This window comes from Mytilus galloprovincialis, chromosome 13, assembly GCF_965363235.1.
Source record: "Mytilus galloprovincialis chromosome 13, xbMytGall1.hap1.1, whole genome shotgun sequence".
Taxonomy (NCBI): Eukaryota; Metazoa; Mollusca; class Bivalvia; order Mytilida; family Mytilidae; genus Mytilus; species Mytilus galloprovincialis.
Window position 1 is genome coordinate 30,134,039 of NC_134850.1, and position 19,238 is coordinate 30,153,276.

Genomic DNA, 19,238 nt, shown 5'->3' on the forward strand with positions numbered 1-19,238 from the left:
TTTTCCTTAGTATAGATAAAAGTCTAGAGGGCTTACGCAGCAATGTTTACGCTGCTATGCGACGTCGTTGGGGGCCAAAAGCATTTCCGACGGTGATTCGTCTATTTATTCCGCCCCTTAAAAAAAGTTATTTGTTAATTCTGATTATTTAAGAAGCATGCTTTAAATTTAAATCATATTTCGAATAATTGTTTCAACACTGCAACCATTTAAATGTGATATTGGTTAATTCAGTTTAAAAAGGAATTGTTTACAATCGAATATATTGATACGCTTGTCGAATGATGTGATACGGTTAATTAATGAAATCTAAGATGGCGGACCTAGAAAGCTCTCTCACAGCAATGGACTGGCTACCCCGTTTAACCGTCGGCGGGGCTATGGCTGGTGTCGTGGGTAAAGACGGTGTGTCAAATGGACCTTTAACTAAAACACAAGGTGGTAATATTGCCTTACGGAAGGCTCCAAATTCACCTTTAGACACAACTGCAACACTCGATCAGAACGAAGCAACAAGTCACAGAGATGGAAAGCCACCCTATAGTTATGCTAATTTAATAACATTTGCCATAAACAGTTCTCATAAAAAGAAAATGACACTAAGTGAAATTTACCAATGGATATGTGACCATTTTCCATACTATAAAGATGCAGGAAATGGTTGGAAGGTATGGCTCTAGTTTAACAAATATTCACATGCTGATTATGAAAATGTGAAATGTCAAAAAATAGAACTGTTAAAGCAAATTATAATGCTTTTGTGTTTATAAAATATTGATTTGTTTAGAAACTTCGACAATCCTTAATGTTATGTATGTTAAGTATATATCACAAATTATTTTGGGTTTGCCCAACCATACTCGTATCTGGTTACAAGTTACACATGTCTGCTATTTAATGTTGATTTGTAATATTCACTTTTGAATTTGGAGACACAAGATTATCTTAAGACTTGAAAAGTTACAGTGGCTGGCCCGCATGTATAATGACTCAACAAATCAACATGCAACCATACCTCGACCTATACATGCTATAATGGTTTAATTTTATAAATTGTGACTTGGATGTAGAGTTGTCTCATTGGCACTCATACCACATCTTCCTATATCTATGAATCTGTCAATACATCTTATCGCTGTTTGTGTGCCATTACTGGACATCACAAAGGTCCCGTCAAATTTTGACGTCATAGAACAAAATATCTGACGCCTCAATGGAAAGGTGATTGTTGTAAGGCGTCAATAGTTTAAGCGGGACAGATTCTCAGATCAACCTGGAATAGCGATAAGTTGTATGCAGAAAAGACGTTCAGCATATATCTGTGACACTGCAACCATGTACAATGTATGCCAAAAAATCAATTTTGCTTTGAGGTGTCAGGCATTTTTTATTGTGAGGTCACATTTTACTGTCTTTTCTGTCTAAATTGCATTTCTGTTGAAATAGCAGCTGCAAGGTCAATGAAGGTTAATATTTAACAGTATTTAAAATAGTTAAACCATACAAACTGTACATGTATGTATACTTACACTGCAGATAAAAACCGGCTTGTACAAGTAAAATGTTGCAATCAGTTCTTGACACAACATTGTCGGGATGTATAAGTACAAGGCCACGTCCACTTGTATTTTTGTCCTTCTGATGAGTTAAGCCTTTTTCAACTGATTTTTATAGTTCGTTCTTATGTTGTACTGTTATACCACTGTCCCAGGTTAGGGGGAGGGTTGGGATCCCGCTAACATGTTTAACCCCGCCACATTATTTATGTATGTGCCTATCCAAAGTCAGAAGCCTGTGTTTCAGTGGTTGTCGTTTGTTTATGTGTTACTTATTTGTTTTTCATTCATTTTTTTGTACATAAATAAGGCCGTTAGTTTTCTCGTTTGAATTGTTTTACATTGTCTTATCCGGGCTTTTTATAGCTGACTATGCGGTATGGGCTTTGCTCATTGTTGAAGGCCGTATAGTGACCTATAGTTGTTAATTTCTGTATCATTTTGGTCTTTTGTGGATAGTTGTCTCATTGGCAATCATACCGCATCTTCTTTTTATATTGTCTTCTGAAACTTTATCTCTTGAACTTGTTGAATGTGTAGATTGAGTTGTACGGGGATCTCCATGGCCTGTTTAATGATGGCGCCCTGCCATTATTCAAATGTCTAGCCCCATCGTCAAATGACCTGCGCCATCGTTAAATTCGCTTCCTCCATCTTTCAAATTGTTATGGTTTTTATAGCCTGACGCCATTTTTTTAGCAATAATCATCATATGCATGTAATTGCATAATCCTTAGGCTGTTTTAAATTATAATCCAATCAGTATAGTGCTAACACCTGAGGGATATCCGGATTAAGATTGCTAATCACTTGTTCCTGAGCTTGTACAGGTAGATCAACAAACCAGACAGGAGAATACTATCTAAAGATTTACGATTCATTTATCGAATTTTTCAAATAAGTTTCAACAAATGCTTATGATAATTTAGACTAAATAAATAAATTAATAATCCAGTTACAAAGAAAACAGTTTACTTTAACAAGTCGAAAACACATGCTTTTCTTTTGACTTACATATGCAATCAACACCCCCCTTTTTTAGAAGTACACAATAAGACTTAAAACATTAATATTATTTAATCGCAAATAACTCTAGTACTGCTGCAACGGTAACATTGAATTACTTTAAAAGTTAAAAAGTAAAAAAATCTCTTCAAACTTTTAAATTACCTGTACAAATCGTTTTGATGTTGCTGCAAATCAGCAATGCAAACAGTAAAGGATTCATGACTTCTGAATTTGACAGTGCCCGTGAAAAAAAAGCTCCTCATGATTTTTAACCCCATAACAATTACCAAAAATAGCAAGAACACTACATGGGGAATTTCATGACAGGTTTTGATCATTCTCAAAAGGCTTGGCATTTGAATGGTAATTACAAACAGCAATTAATGAAAATATTGATACTTCTATAATGAAAATTCAAATAAATATGATTTAAATAAGCTAATGAATTAGCATGTTCACCATTGATTCCTTACATGGAGGGATGACATACTTTCGATCACGCGACACTGTACGGCGTAGACACGGTTTGTGATGATGAAAGTTCCTCCATCGTTCAATTTTCATCCATGGAGATCCCTGGTTGTAACTGCAAGTGATATACTTTTACATATAATAAGGTGTCTGTAAAGAAAGTTTGTTGGCTTATATTTAGCTGTCTTCTTTCAAATAGAACCAAGTATCTTTGGTTGTGTCTGTCATCTACATGTACTTCAGTTTAGCATACTTGTTCCTAGCTTGACAGTTTTGAAAGGTTGATCATTGTATTGTTTGTGTCATAAAGAGTCATTGGTAAAATGTAGTTGCTTTCTAACTACATTATTAGGTACTTATTGACAGGAAGGATTTTGAAAACTGTTTAAACTGTCAACATTCCTTGAAATGCTGATGGGTGCAATTTTATAAATAAATTTTAAACATATATATTAGTAAGTGAGGTACCTGTATGTAGTATAAATAGTCTGAGTCACTCTTGATGTTTATCCTTGGAACTGTACATTATTTATATCTACTTTTTACCCTCATACCAATTAGGGCAAAGTTCAATGCAGTACAATGTAATTATAAGGTGTAACTTGTTTTTGGTCTGTTCATATGGCAGGTACATTTGTACATGTATGTTGTATTTGTCTTAACCTCATCAGGTTATATTTTGAATTATTCAAATTTAATGTAGTTGATTAGGAACTTTTGGTCACACCAACTCTTAACCAACTAACATTTTTGTTTAAATATATATGTATTGTTTAAAATTTAATATTTGCCATGTTAATGTTTGATGCAGCATTGATTTTGCATTTATAACACTTAACATGGAAATGTGATACTGTTAGCATGGTGTAGCATGAACACATGTCTTGATTTATACATATTCAGCAAAAAATATTGCATGGTCATGAATCAACATTGAGTTTCTAAATAAATCCCTGGCTATCTCACTCACAGTAACTGTCTTAATTACCACCAATATTGCAAACTGTAAAAAAAAATCACTTTGTAAAAGAGTTGTAAATTAGTGGAGAAAAGTTTCTAAATCACTGGCTATCTGGGGATCCTTGTTCGATTACAGCCATTGCAAATAGTAATTAAAAAAATCACTTTGTTAGGAGTTGTAAATCACTGAAGAAAAGAGCCATACTTGCTATTCAGTATATGTCAACATTGATTTATTGATCTGTGATTTTCAAAAGAAATTAAATAATTATTTATATCCCATGGGAAATAATCGGCTACAATTTCTATTAATTATTCAACATAGTACATGTAGCAATAAATGATGGATGTAATTACATATGTTGTATATGTATCTTTAAATCTGAAGGAATTGATTCTTACTTGTATCTATACATGTCATTTTTGTCAAGAGTTTAATTAAATTTATTTTTAAGCCATAATAACAAATTTTTATCAGTCCTTTTTTTAATTAACCTATGGAATTGTATAAAATAAGAGATTAGATTAGATTAAAAAAACAGTTGTGAAAGGATAATGCCATTAATGGTTCCACCAATAAAAAATTTGAAAAATGACTTTTGATAGCTACATGTATAACGATTCATCACATGCAGTTATACATGACCTTCTTATACATGCAATTTTATATGAATGTTTTGTTTTGTACATTAATACATACAATGTATAAGCAAGGGAAGGCAATGCTTAAGGGCAATTAAAAACCACAAGTTTATGAAGAAAAACATAAGACAGTGAATACCATGCAAATGGTCAAAAGAAAGGATAAACAAGAAAAACAGCCATAACAACAGTCCAAAAACTTCCAAATAGAAAACTAAATATTGACCAACATGTAGTATATTATAAAGCTATGGTTGAAATGAAAGATACAAAATGTACCTCTAGATAATTTTTCCAAAGGACATTAATCAAACAAAAATCAATCAAAACATGTACATGTAGATGTATGTGCAGGAGTTACAACATTACATTATCATGATTATTTCTTATTTTATTTTCAGAATTCCATAAGACATAATTTGTCTCTGAATAAGTGCTTTTTAAAAGTGCCAAGATCAAAGGAAGATCCAGGAAAGGTAAGCTAGTTAAAGCTAAATATAATACTTGTTTGGCAGTTAAAAAAATAACAAAAAGTATCCTTTTTTCCCCCATAAAAGAAAACATTATATTAAAACAATTCAATGATTAATTCGGTTGCTCAAAATATATTACACATTTAAAAGGTTTTAATGTACTAAGTCAAAACAGTAAAGATCAGTAGATTTGTCACGGAAGATTTTGATTATTCATGTGATTGTACAAACCAAGAGAATCCGGGATATTTAAACAGGACAGCGTATTATTCTATATTAAAATTTGTATTTTAAACAAAACCAGAAAATCCATAATCGATTACTACAAAACTGATGATTAAGGTGGTACCCAACACTTTTACTAAAATTAATTTGGCTCGTTTAATTTTCATAAAATTATGTGAAAGTATTTACTTTGACCCTTTAACAAAAATATAAAAATTTCAAAAATTTTGAACCAACTGTTTTGTCAGAAAAATTACACTGGTTATAAAGCAGTTTGACAAACACCAATTTTGATCATTGAGAAGCTTAATATTCCTTTTACTACACAATATAATTAAAACGTTCAGCTGACTTTAGAGAGTTATCTCCCTGTAGTGTTAGGAACCACCTTACAATTCTTTTGAAAAGCATCATGCAGGACTACATTGTGGTTAAAACTTTTCCTCCGTGGAGATCAAGGGTCCGGAAACGGTCATATATGCCAGACATAACCGATTCAGAAACTCAAAAGTCCTAAATCATTTATTGGGATTTAGGTCCAATTTTATTTTTCAACAGAAATAATTTCGGTCATTTTGTTGAGATCGAGTTTCAAAATCGCCATTTTGAACATATTTTTGTTTTGTTATCGATTTTATGTAATCAAAATGCCACTCCAGTACAGTGTTATAATCCTGAGGGCCCTCCTAATAACTATATTAATGCCTCGGGGAGCTATTGACTAATGATTGCTAATCTCTTTCGTTACCTGTGTTTTTAATTCACACCTGGCTATTAATCACAAGCTCCGAACTAATATTATAAAGAAATTAAAATTCCATACCAACCATCTTCATTATTTAATTACTTTTCATTTAAGACAATTGTCAATTATGATTTAAAATTAAGTTAAAACTTGATTTAATTTACATAGAAAAAAAAAGATGTTTCACTACTACATGTACTAACACACATGCTTTGTTTACTATATATACGCATGCCTATTAATAGTGCAACTATTTTCATTAATATTCTTACACTATTAAAGGTAAAATATCAAAAAGCTGATGTTTTCCTGTGAATTTGATTAACAAAACTAATCCCGGAAATGAGTCCGGAATTGTTTGTTTTAGTATTGTCGCATTACATCCGTTTTGAATTTTGACTTCAGAATCGAAAGAAACGTAAGCGACGACTGAGAAAGTTACCATTTTGAGTCATTAAAATCATTTTATTTTTAAACTGTTGCCTTCCCTTAATTGGTCTTATCGATTTTAAAAAATGGTAGGATAAATCATGAAGTAAATGCGATGCAACAGTGAAACAAGTTCGTTGATGCTACGAGTATGAGCATACTCATGCAGTAATGAAATTTTGACAATCATTTCTTTGAAAAGGGGCACCAATTTTTAAGTTATATGAAAATGACCGAAATTAGGTGAAAAAATTTCTGGATCCTTGGTGGAGATCCTTGTTAATGAATATACAGTATAAAAATAAGGAGTTGTGGTATGATTGCCAATGAGACAACTATTCACCGAAGTTCAAATGATGTGGATGTAAGCAATTACAGGCAACTGTACATGTGTAAAGTGGTAAGCTATAAAAGGCCCTGATTATGCTGATATGAAAAATATGAAACTAAAATGTTTATTTTACTAACTAAGAAACATTTAATTGTAGGGATCATACTGGGCAATAGACAGTAATCCACCAGACGATCCGCTGCCTGCCAGGCATAAAAAGAGAAAATTCATAATCACAGATAGGGTGAGTTAGTTAAATATGAGTTCAGGAAATTTGCATGCATTCATTATTGTGATTTTTAAACAAAGAATGCAGATGCTAGATTAGTTATTGCAATTTCAGGAAATGCTACGTACAAATTATGTTATTCAAATTTGAAATGTGAGTTTGGATTTTTGCAAATCCGATTCCTTTGCAATTTAAGCAAAAATAAAACAGTGCAAAAAATTTGTAGATTAAAAAAAGTGCTTTATAATATTGGATTTAAATCATTGCATGAAATGGTGCTTCTTACTAAATATATTGTCAAACATGATTTAAAACAAGAATGTGTCCAAAGTACACGGATGCCCCACTCGCATTATTTATTTTCCATGTTCAATGGACCGTGATATTGGATAAAAAATATAATTAGGCATTAAAATTAGAAAGATAATATCATAGGGAACATGTGTACTAAGTTTCAAGTTGATTGGACTTCAACTTCATCAAAAACTACCTTGACCAAAAACTTTAACCTGAAGCGGGACAGACGGATGAACAGACGGACGGACGAACGGACCGACGGACGAACGGACACACAGACCAGAAAACATAATGCCCCTATACTATCGTAGGTGGGGCATAAAAATGCAGAAGTTATACTGTTAAAAAATACAACAATTGTTGTACATGAAATGAAGTAACTACATTCATTTTCCCTCAGTTAGTTTACACCAGTAATAATTTTGAAGTTGAAGTTGATTGGATTTCAAAGTTGTAACTTAAGATGTTGTGTATTTTAACTTAAGATATTCATGGAATTATATTCAAGATCTTTGGACATTGCAAGTTGGTTTATTTTATGAAATGAAGCCATGATCAATTTCTTTTCCATGGTCAGTTATAAACTGAAATGGTTTAGTGTAAAAAATGTGATGGTTTATTAAAGTATTTGTAACCAGACACAAAATACATTTCTTTTAGTGAATTAGTTTGAATGTACAGTATTTATGTGTTAATGCTTAATGCTACTTGTTTAGTGAATTGCTTGTTTAAATATAATGTGTTTTTTTTATTTTCAGTGTTCACCATACAGTCCAGAATCTGGTAGCCAGTCCCTAGGATCACCACCAAGCTTGTCACAAGTTAATGTCCAGGTGACATCCTTACCGGCCCCACAACCTAACCTGGTGGGTGATAATTTATTATCATAAAAAACACATTTTTATGCCCCACCTACGATAGTAGAGGGGCATTATGTTTTCTGGTCTGTGGCTCTGTTCGTCTGTGCGTCCGTCTGTGCGTCCTCCATTCAGGTTAAAGTTTTTGGTCAAGGTAGTTTTTGATGAAGCTGAAGTCCAATCAACTTGAAACTTAGTAGAGTTGTTGCTTATGATATGATCTTTCTAATTATTAAGCCAAATTAGACTTTTGACCCCAATTTCACGGTCCACTAAACATAGAAAATGAAAGTGGGAGTTTCAGGTTAAAGTTTTTGGTCACGGTAGTTTTTGATAAAATTGAAGTCCAATCAACTTGAAACTTAGTACATATGTTCCCTATAGTATAATCTTTCTAATTTTAATACCAAATTAGATTATTACCCAATTTCACGGTCCATGGAACATGGAAAAGGATAGTGTGAGTGGGGCATCCGTGTACTTTGGATACATTCTTGTTTTCTAGAGGCTATAGAGGTGTAAAGTGGGGGAGATAAAGATTTAAGTCACAAGCTGAATAAATGTTTGAATAACTTTTATGTTAAGTTTGTGAGTCGGTTGACTAGTTCACACATTTATATTTAGATATAAGAAGATGTGGTATGAGTACCAATGAGACAACTCTGCATCCAAGTCACAATTTATAAAAGTTAACCATTATAGGTCAATGTAAAGACTAAAGTCTAAAGAAAATAGTTGTGAACAAATATAAGTCACCATTCTGACTTCAACAATGCTATAAAATGCTTTCTAAATTTAAATGCCAAATTATAGTTTTGACCACAATTTCACAGTCCACTGAACATATAGTAATCTTTAAACAACCCTGAGATGATAAAATGTGAATTAATTCAAGGGAGATAATCCTGAGAGGATAGAATTTGAAGTAATTCAATGTAGACCATCCTGAGATGATAAAATGTCAAATAATTCAAGGGAGACAATCTAGCCTCATATAATGAATATTTCATGTTATAATTGAAATAATTGAAAAACCAAATCAATTTAAATGTTTACCTTGTAGGTCCAACACCAGACACAGCAGCCGACACATCAGATGCCATTTATGAATGGAGGAATTGAAGATCTCAGTGCTTCTTTCAGAAGTCTTTATAAATCTATGTTTGATACACACCAAAGTAAGATTTTTTATAAATTAACAATAATGTTTCATAAGTGCTGCTTTACCTTTTCAAAATGAAAACATCTTTCAACTGTTGTGATATAACAAGGCCATACCTTGTTTGGATCTTTGTCCTTGCATGAAAATTGAGGAATTGAAGCATTATATTGTGTTCCATAGAAGCATAGATTTTCCTTTCAATATGAGTTAATGAAGAAAGTTTGACTAATAATGATTTTTATATTTTGTAGATAATAGTACTACCACCACTATAAATGATTGGGTTCAGAACGTTGATGTATTAAAGGAAAGTTTACGGCTGGCTGGGTCAGGAAACTTTGACTTAAATAATATAGATTTAACACAGTTTCAGGGTATGTAAACAAGCATTGTTATTAAGAAATACTGAGGAAATATCTACTTGTCTATGCTAGATACTGTAAATTTAGAAAATTTTGCAAAGTTTTTATTATTGCGAAAATTGTGTCAGGGTTATTATAACAATATTTTAAATTTGCATTTTTATATTTTTTATATGAATTTAACAGGATCTTTCTCAATATCACAAAATTCAAAATGGCAATAACAAATGTACATAATAATTTCTCAATTTATAATTATCAAAATATATTTATCTTCCAAAAGAAATCAGAACTTTTAACACAATTATATCTAAACGTAAAATAAAGAATATAAACCCAACACTTCAACATTTACTTTACAAACTCACATCTTTATCTGTGATTAATGTTTGTTCAAATATATTTTAGGCCAGTATTAGTGTAAAAGTTATGCTTTTACTTGTTTTCTGTGTACCCTTATTTAGCCATATACTCTAGCAAGGAACATTGTTGTCTTTCTTCAGTTTATGTGGTGTCATTGATTTAAAAGTAGTAGCAACAACACATATAAAAATAAAAAGATGTGGTGTGATTTCAATTCAAATTCAGAAATCAAATGATGTGGCTATAAGCAGATATCAGTCACTACGTTCATCAACAACGAGAAAGCTCATTCAATTCCACATAGTATAAGTATATGCTGCAGAAATGTAAAATAATCAATGTATTTTCTCATCTATTTTCTCACAATTTTTTAACTCATTTTCCATTCAAAATGAATATGAATGAAACTCAAATTTTTCTTACAGGTTTAATGGACTCCATGAAGAACCTTGACCAGACTAACTGGGCAGTGAGTCAAGAGCAGTTTTCTGATTTAGCATCATCTTTAAATACCTTCTTTAACCAAGCTGGTATACCATTACCCACAACACAGGATCCCAATTTAAGTAAGAAATATTAGCACTAACATTAGAAAAATTAAGAATTTGATTTAAATGCATTACTAAAATCATTAAGTTATTCTTTATTTATTTATAATACACATGATATAGATGTTCACTTCAATAATTCAAATTACCTGCCTCTATTTGCAATTTGCCTCTATTTCCCCATACAAATGTCAAGTTTTCTACTGTAAATATGGTAATGTGTACAGTTATCTCCCCTGATTCAACTTTTCAGTTGTCTCTCTATGCCTTATTGAATTGCATTTATGATTCCTTTTCTTTTTACAGGACTATTACATTATTGCTTTAGCAAATTTCTAACTGTAATTGTACCATTATAAAATATTCGTTTTGGATTTCAGATAATCCAGGGATGTTTAATAACAACACAACACTGCCATCTTTAAGTCCAGCATCTCATTTAACCATACCAGACACTCCATCCTCAGTCAGTCCGTCCATTAGTCCCAGATCATTAGCAGTAAGTATAAACATCTCATTTAACCATACCAGACACTCCATTCTCATTCAGTCTGTCCATTTGTCCTAGATCATTAGCAGTAAGTATAAACATCTCATTTAACCATACCAGACACACCATCCTTATTCAGTCCGTCCATTAGTCCCAGATCATTAGCAGTAAGTATAAACATCTCATTTAACCATACCAGACACACCATCCTCAGTCAGTCCGTCCATTAGTCCCAGATCATTTGCAGTAAGTATAAACATCTCATTTAACCATACCAGACACTCAATCCTCAGTCAGTCCATCCATTAGTCCCAGATCATTAGCAGTAAGTATAAACATCTATTTAACCATACTGGACACTCCATCCTCAGTCAATCCATCCATTAGTCCCAGATCATTAGCAGTAAGTATTTGATGTCTTCTAACTATTTATATATGTCTTGAAAAGAGGGATGTGAAAAGGTCGTGGTTTGGCTGAGAAAATAAATTTTGCATTTTAAAATGATATGAAGCGATTTGTTAAATGTACTGAATATTCACATAGGTTTAAAAGTGTGCAAGACCATAGACCAAAATGTTTTTTTTTTAATCTGTGACACTTGAACTATTAATGTCATACAACAAACATTTTTCCTTTGTGGCATCAGACATTTTTTTTGTGAAGTAAACATATTACCAGAACCTTTGTGATGTCCAGTAGTAATGCCTGACAAAAGTTTTAACTTTTATTATATTTCAATATTCATAAATGAGGATTGTTCATTCACACTGTCTTTAAAAAAGAAAGAAAAAGAAAACCGTTATTAATCCGAAATGGGGCTTTATTTTGTGTCATAATCACATTTTCCCTACTTGATATAGGGTAAGATCAGTCTTTTACAAATTGGAAAAAAATTGTTATAGAAAATATATCAAACTCAGTATCTCATACTTGTTGTGTTACTTCAGAATTATTTTATTGCAACAAAAACCTAACCTCAATTAAAATGTTCACATGCTTACCTTTGTTTGTTTTCAAATACAATTACTGATCTTTAGTTAAGAATTGTTTGAATTATCTCCCTTGACTTTACAATAATATACAATAATGAAATGCAACAATGTATGCTTACTTGCTTACTTGCTTAATCCTGTTGCCCCTTGGTGGAGCATAGGCCACTAACGATATTTCTCCACCTTGTTCTGTTCTTTGCTAGCCTCTCCAGATCGTGCCACTTGTACCCTTCTTTCTCCATCTCGGCTGCAACAATGTATACATGGTAATAAATGTAATATTTAATTTTTTCAGGGTTTTAGTCCAGCATCAAATCAAGCAGTAATCGTCCAGCCTACACAATCTGCACCTTATATTGGTAAAGAAGAACTTGATGAAGAAGAAATAGACTGGGATAAATTGTTGTGATTGTTATTGTTGTCATATTATCATCACATGACTCATCAGCTGACATGTTGTCAATGTATCACATGACTTTAAGGCACAAAATGTCAGCTATCACATGTCCCAACTTCATTAATGACTTTTGTTTTGTTATGGATTTTTTGTTAGATATTTTATTTTATTATTAATTTATTAAATATGTGAACACAAGATGTATGATTACAGCTGAAAGAAGTTTGAATGTTTCATTTAGTCTCATATAGGTCAATGAAAAATATAAGATCGTTATATGATCTCACGCCTGTTTTCACATTTATGTAATGTACTTAATATCATTGAAAATTAATTTAAGTATACCTTCATAATGCTTTTGAAATTCTGTCAACATAATAAACTGTTGTTGAAATACTTAATTGTAAACCAAACAATAAAAGTTGTTTTCTAATATGACAAGACACTGTTTAACCCAAAATTTGTACAACATAGTCAACATTTGAAAACCATGAAAAATATTTTTTTATGATTCTTTGTTGCCATGAAAACTTTCAACTTGTGAAAATATTTTTAAAAGATATTTTAATATTATGAAAACTGTTTTGAAAACTTTGCCAATTTAGGAACTATGTAAGGTCACTTGTTGCCCTTTGTTTGTTGTTAAAATACCTGTTAAAATGTTCAACTCATACTGCTGGAACCAATATTAATTGTATCAAAACCGTTGTGTACATTAGCTTTGTAAATACTTGCTACAAAGACACATTCCTTCTGGGATGAACGATTAAAGTTGTGTTTTACTGAAAGAATATTTTTCAGGTTTAAGATGAATAGTTTATAGAACTCAGGGTTCTGGAACAGAAGATTATGTATTGTAATTTATCTGTTGAGATCCGTCCATTCAGAACAAAATTTACTTGTCCTTTTGCCCTTTACAGAAAAAAGCATATATGTAAAATCTGTCCATTGTTGTAATGAGATGAATAGTGAAAGGTCATTACAACAACTTTTTTATTTACACATTTTTGTGCATATACACTTTAAAACTCAATGCTTTGTCTTATAAACAACTTCTTTTGATAATAAAAATTTTATTGTGAAGTTGCGTCAAGCTTTTAGAAAATTTATGCTTTAACTTGACTATATATTGATTGTGAACAAACTTTTATAATGCTTTTTGAGTTGTATATTTTGTTTGTATATTTATTTATATTATAAAATATTTGTGATTTTTAAGTGCTCAAGACATGCTGGCATGTCAATTCTTTGATGACTGACAGACAATCATCTTTTAATGCTTGTTTTTATTTCTTCATATCACATGTGCAATTCTTTCCTATATGATTATTTTCACATTGTATTTTGATACTTTTAATATTTTTTGAAATTTTGAAATGTTTTAATCTTCTTTCTTTAAGTTTTCTGACTTCTAGAGAAAAACTCCATTTTGTTTTATTCTAAAGAATACTATAGGGCATTACAAATGAATAAAGGGAAATGGTTAATATTTTTTTTGAAAAATATGAAACACTGATTTTCATCAAAATTAGATCAGTATGTCTTACATATAAACCAGGTTTTATATTATGATTTTAGAAAGTTTGAATAATTAATTTAGCTTATACTTTGATATGAAAATTAATTTTTAATGCAATTTTTTAATGAGCATATCATTATTCCAGACAAAAAAACTCCCAAATATGAATTTTTTGTTTGGTATTTTAATATAAGAATAAATTAACTACTCTGCACATCTTGTCACTCGAATTCTCAATAATTGATGTTAACATTTTGTCTACCAATTCAAGTTTAAAACATTCCCTGAAAAAGGAAGCAAATTGATGACCCTTTATTAGTACTGATACTTTTGTATATATTCTCTCTCATTATATATCTTAGAACAAATGGGCTTTTTTACAGTTAAATTGTGCTTGCATATACAAGTTGAATTGTATAAGCTTAGCTTAACCATGTATGTATGTAATTGAGAAATGTCCAGTTTGAAGATAATATACATGTTATTTTGTTCTAATCAAACTCTTAGTATCCAAATAGATCTGTTTTTCAGTGTAACTGAACATATGTTAAGTACACATGTAGTAAGGCTAATCCTACTTAAGGGTATATACCTTGGTTCAGGGAGATAACTCTTTAAATCAGTTGGTAAAAGTAAAGTTCATTAATGTATTTTAAGCATTTACCTGAGACAGATTGGAAATAATCTGTGTAACCTAGAAGCTTAAAACATATTTTTGAAAATGGTTGACAATTTCTAGAGTTGTTTCCCTTAACCTAGGTCTACTGCCTCAACATAGCTTTTGAGGCCACTTATGTGAAACAAAATTGAATAACAAATGTACATTTTACTTGATTGCTTGATATTATAATTGCTTTATTATACAGGGTATGAATTTAATATTTATAACAATTAAACACTGATATGGTGATCATATAAAAAACTAAAACTGAACTTTACAAATATAGGAATTTAGAGATGTGGTATGAAAGTTTTTTTATTTTGTTTTTGAAATGGGAATATTCCATCAAAATGAAATGGGAAGGGTAGGAAGGAAATTTTTATTTTTAGAAATTGGTTGTAGGTCATTTAAGGTTTTATGTTATTTTATATAGGCACACTTAGTGTAAAGAAAGTTTTTTGGTTGTAGAGGGGTTTAAGAAGTATCTTTATACCCTCCTTTATTCATTTTAATGGAAAGCCCTAACAGAAAGGAACAATTAGCATTTTAGACTACATCAATCAATAGTTACAGTGAGGTTTTCAATTTTCAAACAGCCTTAGTTTCGATGATTCTTAAAGAAAGAATTTGATGATTCTTAAAGAAAGAATTTGATGATTCTTAAAGAAAGAATATAAGTAAGGTCCATAAGTTCTGTGCATGCTAAAACCACAATTTTGAGAAAAAATGTCAATTATGTGATATGATGATGATGTTTTTGTAGAGAATATTTTATACCTGTTTTTGTCAGTTTTGAAATGCAGATTTTTTTTAAATGTTTCAAAAAATAATTTCAATGGCCATTTTGGAGGGGAAAAAAATTGGAAAAGTAAAAATGATGGATCAATTTTAGCTTAATATGTGATTAATTTTGATTCAGATGAAATCAACATTCAAATATATATTAAAAATATCTTTAATTCAAAGGACCTTTGTTATTCAAGGGAAGTAAATCAAGCAATCTTACCATTTTAGTTTTCTTAGACATGCAAATTACTGAATACAGAGTCATAAAATAACTTTTAACATCAGAAGTGAACATGTTTGTGTGAATGTTAATAGCTGATTTATGTTTGTGCAGTAAAGGCAGCTGTTATATAAATAATTTGTAGAATCAGGGCAATTCACTTACTTATTTAGATTTTGATTTCAACATTATTTTTTTTTTTACAGTGTAAATAATTAATTGAACCATGAACATCATTTGTATATCATGTTTCGAGAAATGTTCATATCAAAGTGTCAATTGTAAAATTAAAAATGAAATTGTAGTAGTAAAAACATATTTGCTTGCTACTGGTAAGAAATTTTCAGATTGTATCAATAATCTTATTTAATGAAATCATACTTACTTCATCTTTCAACAGACTTTGAGCAGTCAGAATTAGATTTTAAGTTCCTATTGTGATATATAGTCAGGAATGACAAATGCTTTTGACGTAAAGCTATTCAAACATTTTTACAAGGTACTGGAGAATTTTGTCAAAATTTTATGATGGAACCTGTTGCATTATAATTATTTCATCACCAAATTTTTCATTTGCTTTGACATCAAACAGAGAAGATGGAATGTATACATAAAAAATCAGTCACAATTTTCAATTGAAATTATATTTTTGAAGTTAATCATGAATATGATTGTTATTATAAACCCAATTTATAATTATTCTAATTTTTGGCATTTCAATGTGTTTCAGTTAGTTTTTGGTTTTTTTAAAAAATATGCAAGTTGTTCTTAATGCATTTGAAGCACATGTAATAAGCAGTTAAATTTCTAATGGATATGGGCAATTGCACTGCATGTTCTCATTTGTGTATGTACATTCTGTAGTAGTTGAACAATTAATACTCTCAAATTGCTTTTCTACTATACATCCCATGAATTTTAAGATATTTGTATAAAAACATGAAAATAATTCATTAATTTACCTTAGAATTGATATAAGCAGTCCTGTCTAAAGACGATTTATTAAAATCTTAAGTATGTTTCAACTAAATTTTTGGTTACATAGAATACCAAACTAAGTCAGCTGTCTAAACGAATTGTTTAGAATATTTGTTTATTTTAAGGAGGTAGACCTAGGTTAAGGGAAATAACTCTTCAAATCATCAGTACGTTTATGTCAACCATTTTTTAAGAATATATTCTAAGCTTCTAGGTTACATAGATTATTTTCAATCTGTTTCAGATAAATGCTTAAAATACATGGATGAACTTGACTTTTACAAACGCTTAACTGATTTAATGAGTTATCTCCCTGAACCAAGGTCTACCCCCTTAAGGTGCAAGTATTAAACTGGATTTGAAAATTGTAAGTAATTTGTTAAAATGAAATTCCAACTGTTTATTTTTAAGATGTTTTCAAATCATTATTTATAATTCCTGAACATTATATGAATGTTTTTTTTTTTACTGATATGATATCTTAACTTAAGATCTTTTCATCAAACCAATGTCCAAAAGATTATTTGACATATTTAAATGCATGTATACAAAACCATTTAGCCAACACATTTGTACTATAGGCAACACATACGTACTTTAGGCAATACATTTGTACTATAGGCAATGTCTTTGTACTAAAGGCAACACATTTGTACTATAGGTAACACATTTATACTATAGGCAACACATTTGTACTATAGGCAACACATTTGTACTATAGGCAACACATCTGTACTATTGGTAACATTTGTACTATAGGCAACACATTTGTTCTTTAGGCAATACATTTGTACTTTAGGCAACACATTTGTACTATAGGTAACACATTTGTACTGTAGGTAACACATTTGTACTAAAGGCAACACATTTGTTCTTTAGGCAACACATTTGTACTATAGGCAACACATTTGTACTATAGAAAACACATCTGTACTTAAGGCAATACATTTGTACTTTAGGCAACACATTTGTACTACAGGCAACACATTTGTACTATAGGCATCGCATCTGTACTATAGGTAACACCTTTGTACTATAGGCAACACATCTGTACTATATGCAACACATCTGTACTATAGGTAACACATTTGTACTATAGGCAACACATTTGTACTATAACAGTCGTGTATTACATTTACTATATAAACCATCAACATGGCTCAGATTGACATCGTTTGTTATATTTAAGTTTATGATTTAATCTTGTAGCATAATTACATAGAAATCCATTACAAAAATGTTGTTAAAATGTGATTAAATTTTATGTCATGACTGTTGAAAAAATTGTTTTCTTTACAGAAAAAAACGGTTATTGGATTGTTTTAAAAATTGAAATAAAATATGGACTATGTAGTCTATTTATAAATTATTTTGTATGTTTTAACTGGTTACCCATAGATGCCCCCATTGTATTATGAGGTCAGGTATGAACGTCCTTGGTAAAGGAAAATCTCGAATTGTGCTTTTGAAGTGCACAATTTGCATGGATTTTTAATATTACACTTACTCAAACCTTAATAGAATTGAGAAGATGTGGTATAAGTGCCAATGAGATAACATAAAACCAAGTCACAATGTGTGAAATTAAACCATATAAGTGATTTTCCTTTATGAAGCATCAATTAAATCACATTTTTTGTTGGCAGCATAAAAGTCCTTTAGGAATTATGTACTGGGGCATATATGTTAGACTCTAATCGACGTCCGTTCCTCAAATCGAATCGACGCCCAATGTGACGTCATGTATTGCCAAATGACTTCTGATAGATTGAAGTTTTCTCTTATCGATGTTCAATAACTAATGAAATTAGAAATTACACTGATTTATACATGTACATTCGGAATTTTGTAGGACGTTGATTCATTTTGCAATGCTATAAAATTAAATTACTTTAAGAACCCTACAAATCAGACCAAAATTCATCGTTTATTTCGTAGGGTTCTTAAAGTAATTTGATTTTCTAACAGTTATACATACTTTCCATAAAATTTCTCCAACCACAAAAAAGGTAACTTGATATTGAATAGAAACTAATCCAGTCGATCTACCTTGACGAATTTCATTCATAATCATATATATAAATTACATGTGAGTATACATCAATAAGAAACCAAAGACAAAGAAAACAAAACGATATATAAAGGACATCATTCAGTCTTCAACAATGGACAAATTAAAGAAGAAAAGTCAACTGTTTGAGAGTATTATAATTTGGACTCTGTAAAAAAAAAATTTAACAAAATTTATAGTTTACACCTACAGTGAAACATATAAAACAAAGTGTTTATGTGTTTATGTTCTGCTGTTACACCTCTGTTCCAGTTTAAGATTCTGCACTCAAAAACATGTTTAACCATTCCAAATATTCAATGTCCCTGTAGTCCAGTGGTTGTTGTTGGTTAATTTCTGTAATATCGGTTTTTCGGATTTGTTTTGTTATAAGTAATACCATTAGTGCTCAGTTTCAATTTGTTTGCATTTTTCATGTCATGGCTTCTAATTGCTGACTTTATCGTTGGTGAAGGACGTACGATT

The 19,238-nt window shown here is 30.7% G+C and overlaps 1 protein-coding gene across 1 annotated transcript; it reads left to right on the forward strand.

Annotated features, from left to right (window-relative positions):
• Window positions 1-279: 279 nt before the first annotated feature.
• LOC143057075 (forkhead box protein J3-like) lies at window positions 280-18,071 on the forward strand. The gene is made up of 9 exons (XM_076230308.1): window positions 280-668; window positions 5,039-5,113; window positions 6,998-7,084; window positions 8,125-8,232; window positions 9,287-9,401; window positions 9,637-9,759; window positions 10,536-10,676; window positions 11,039-11,157; window positions 12,437-18,071. The coding sequence occupies exons 1-9, from the start codon at window positions 303-305 to the stop codon at window positions 12,548-12,550; spliced, it is 1,248 nt and encodes a 415-aa protein (XP_076086423.1). The 5' UTR covers window positions 280-302; the 3' UTR covers window positions 12,551-18,071.
• Window positions 18,072-19,238: the final 1,167 nt, after the last annotated feature.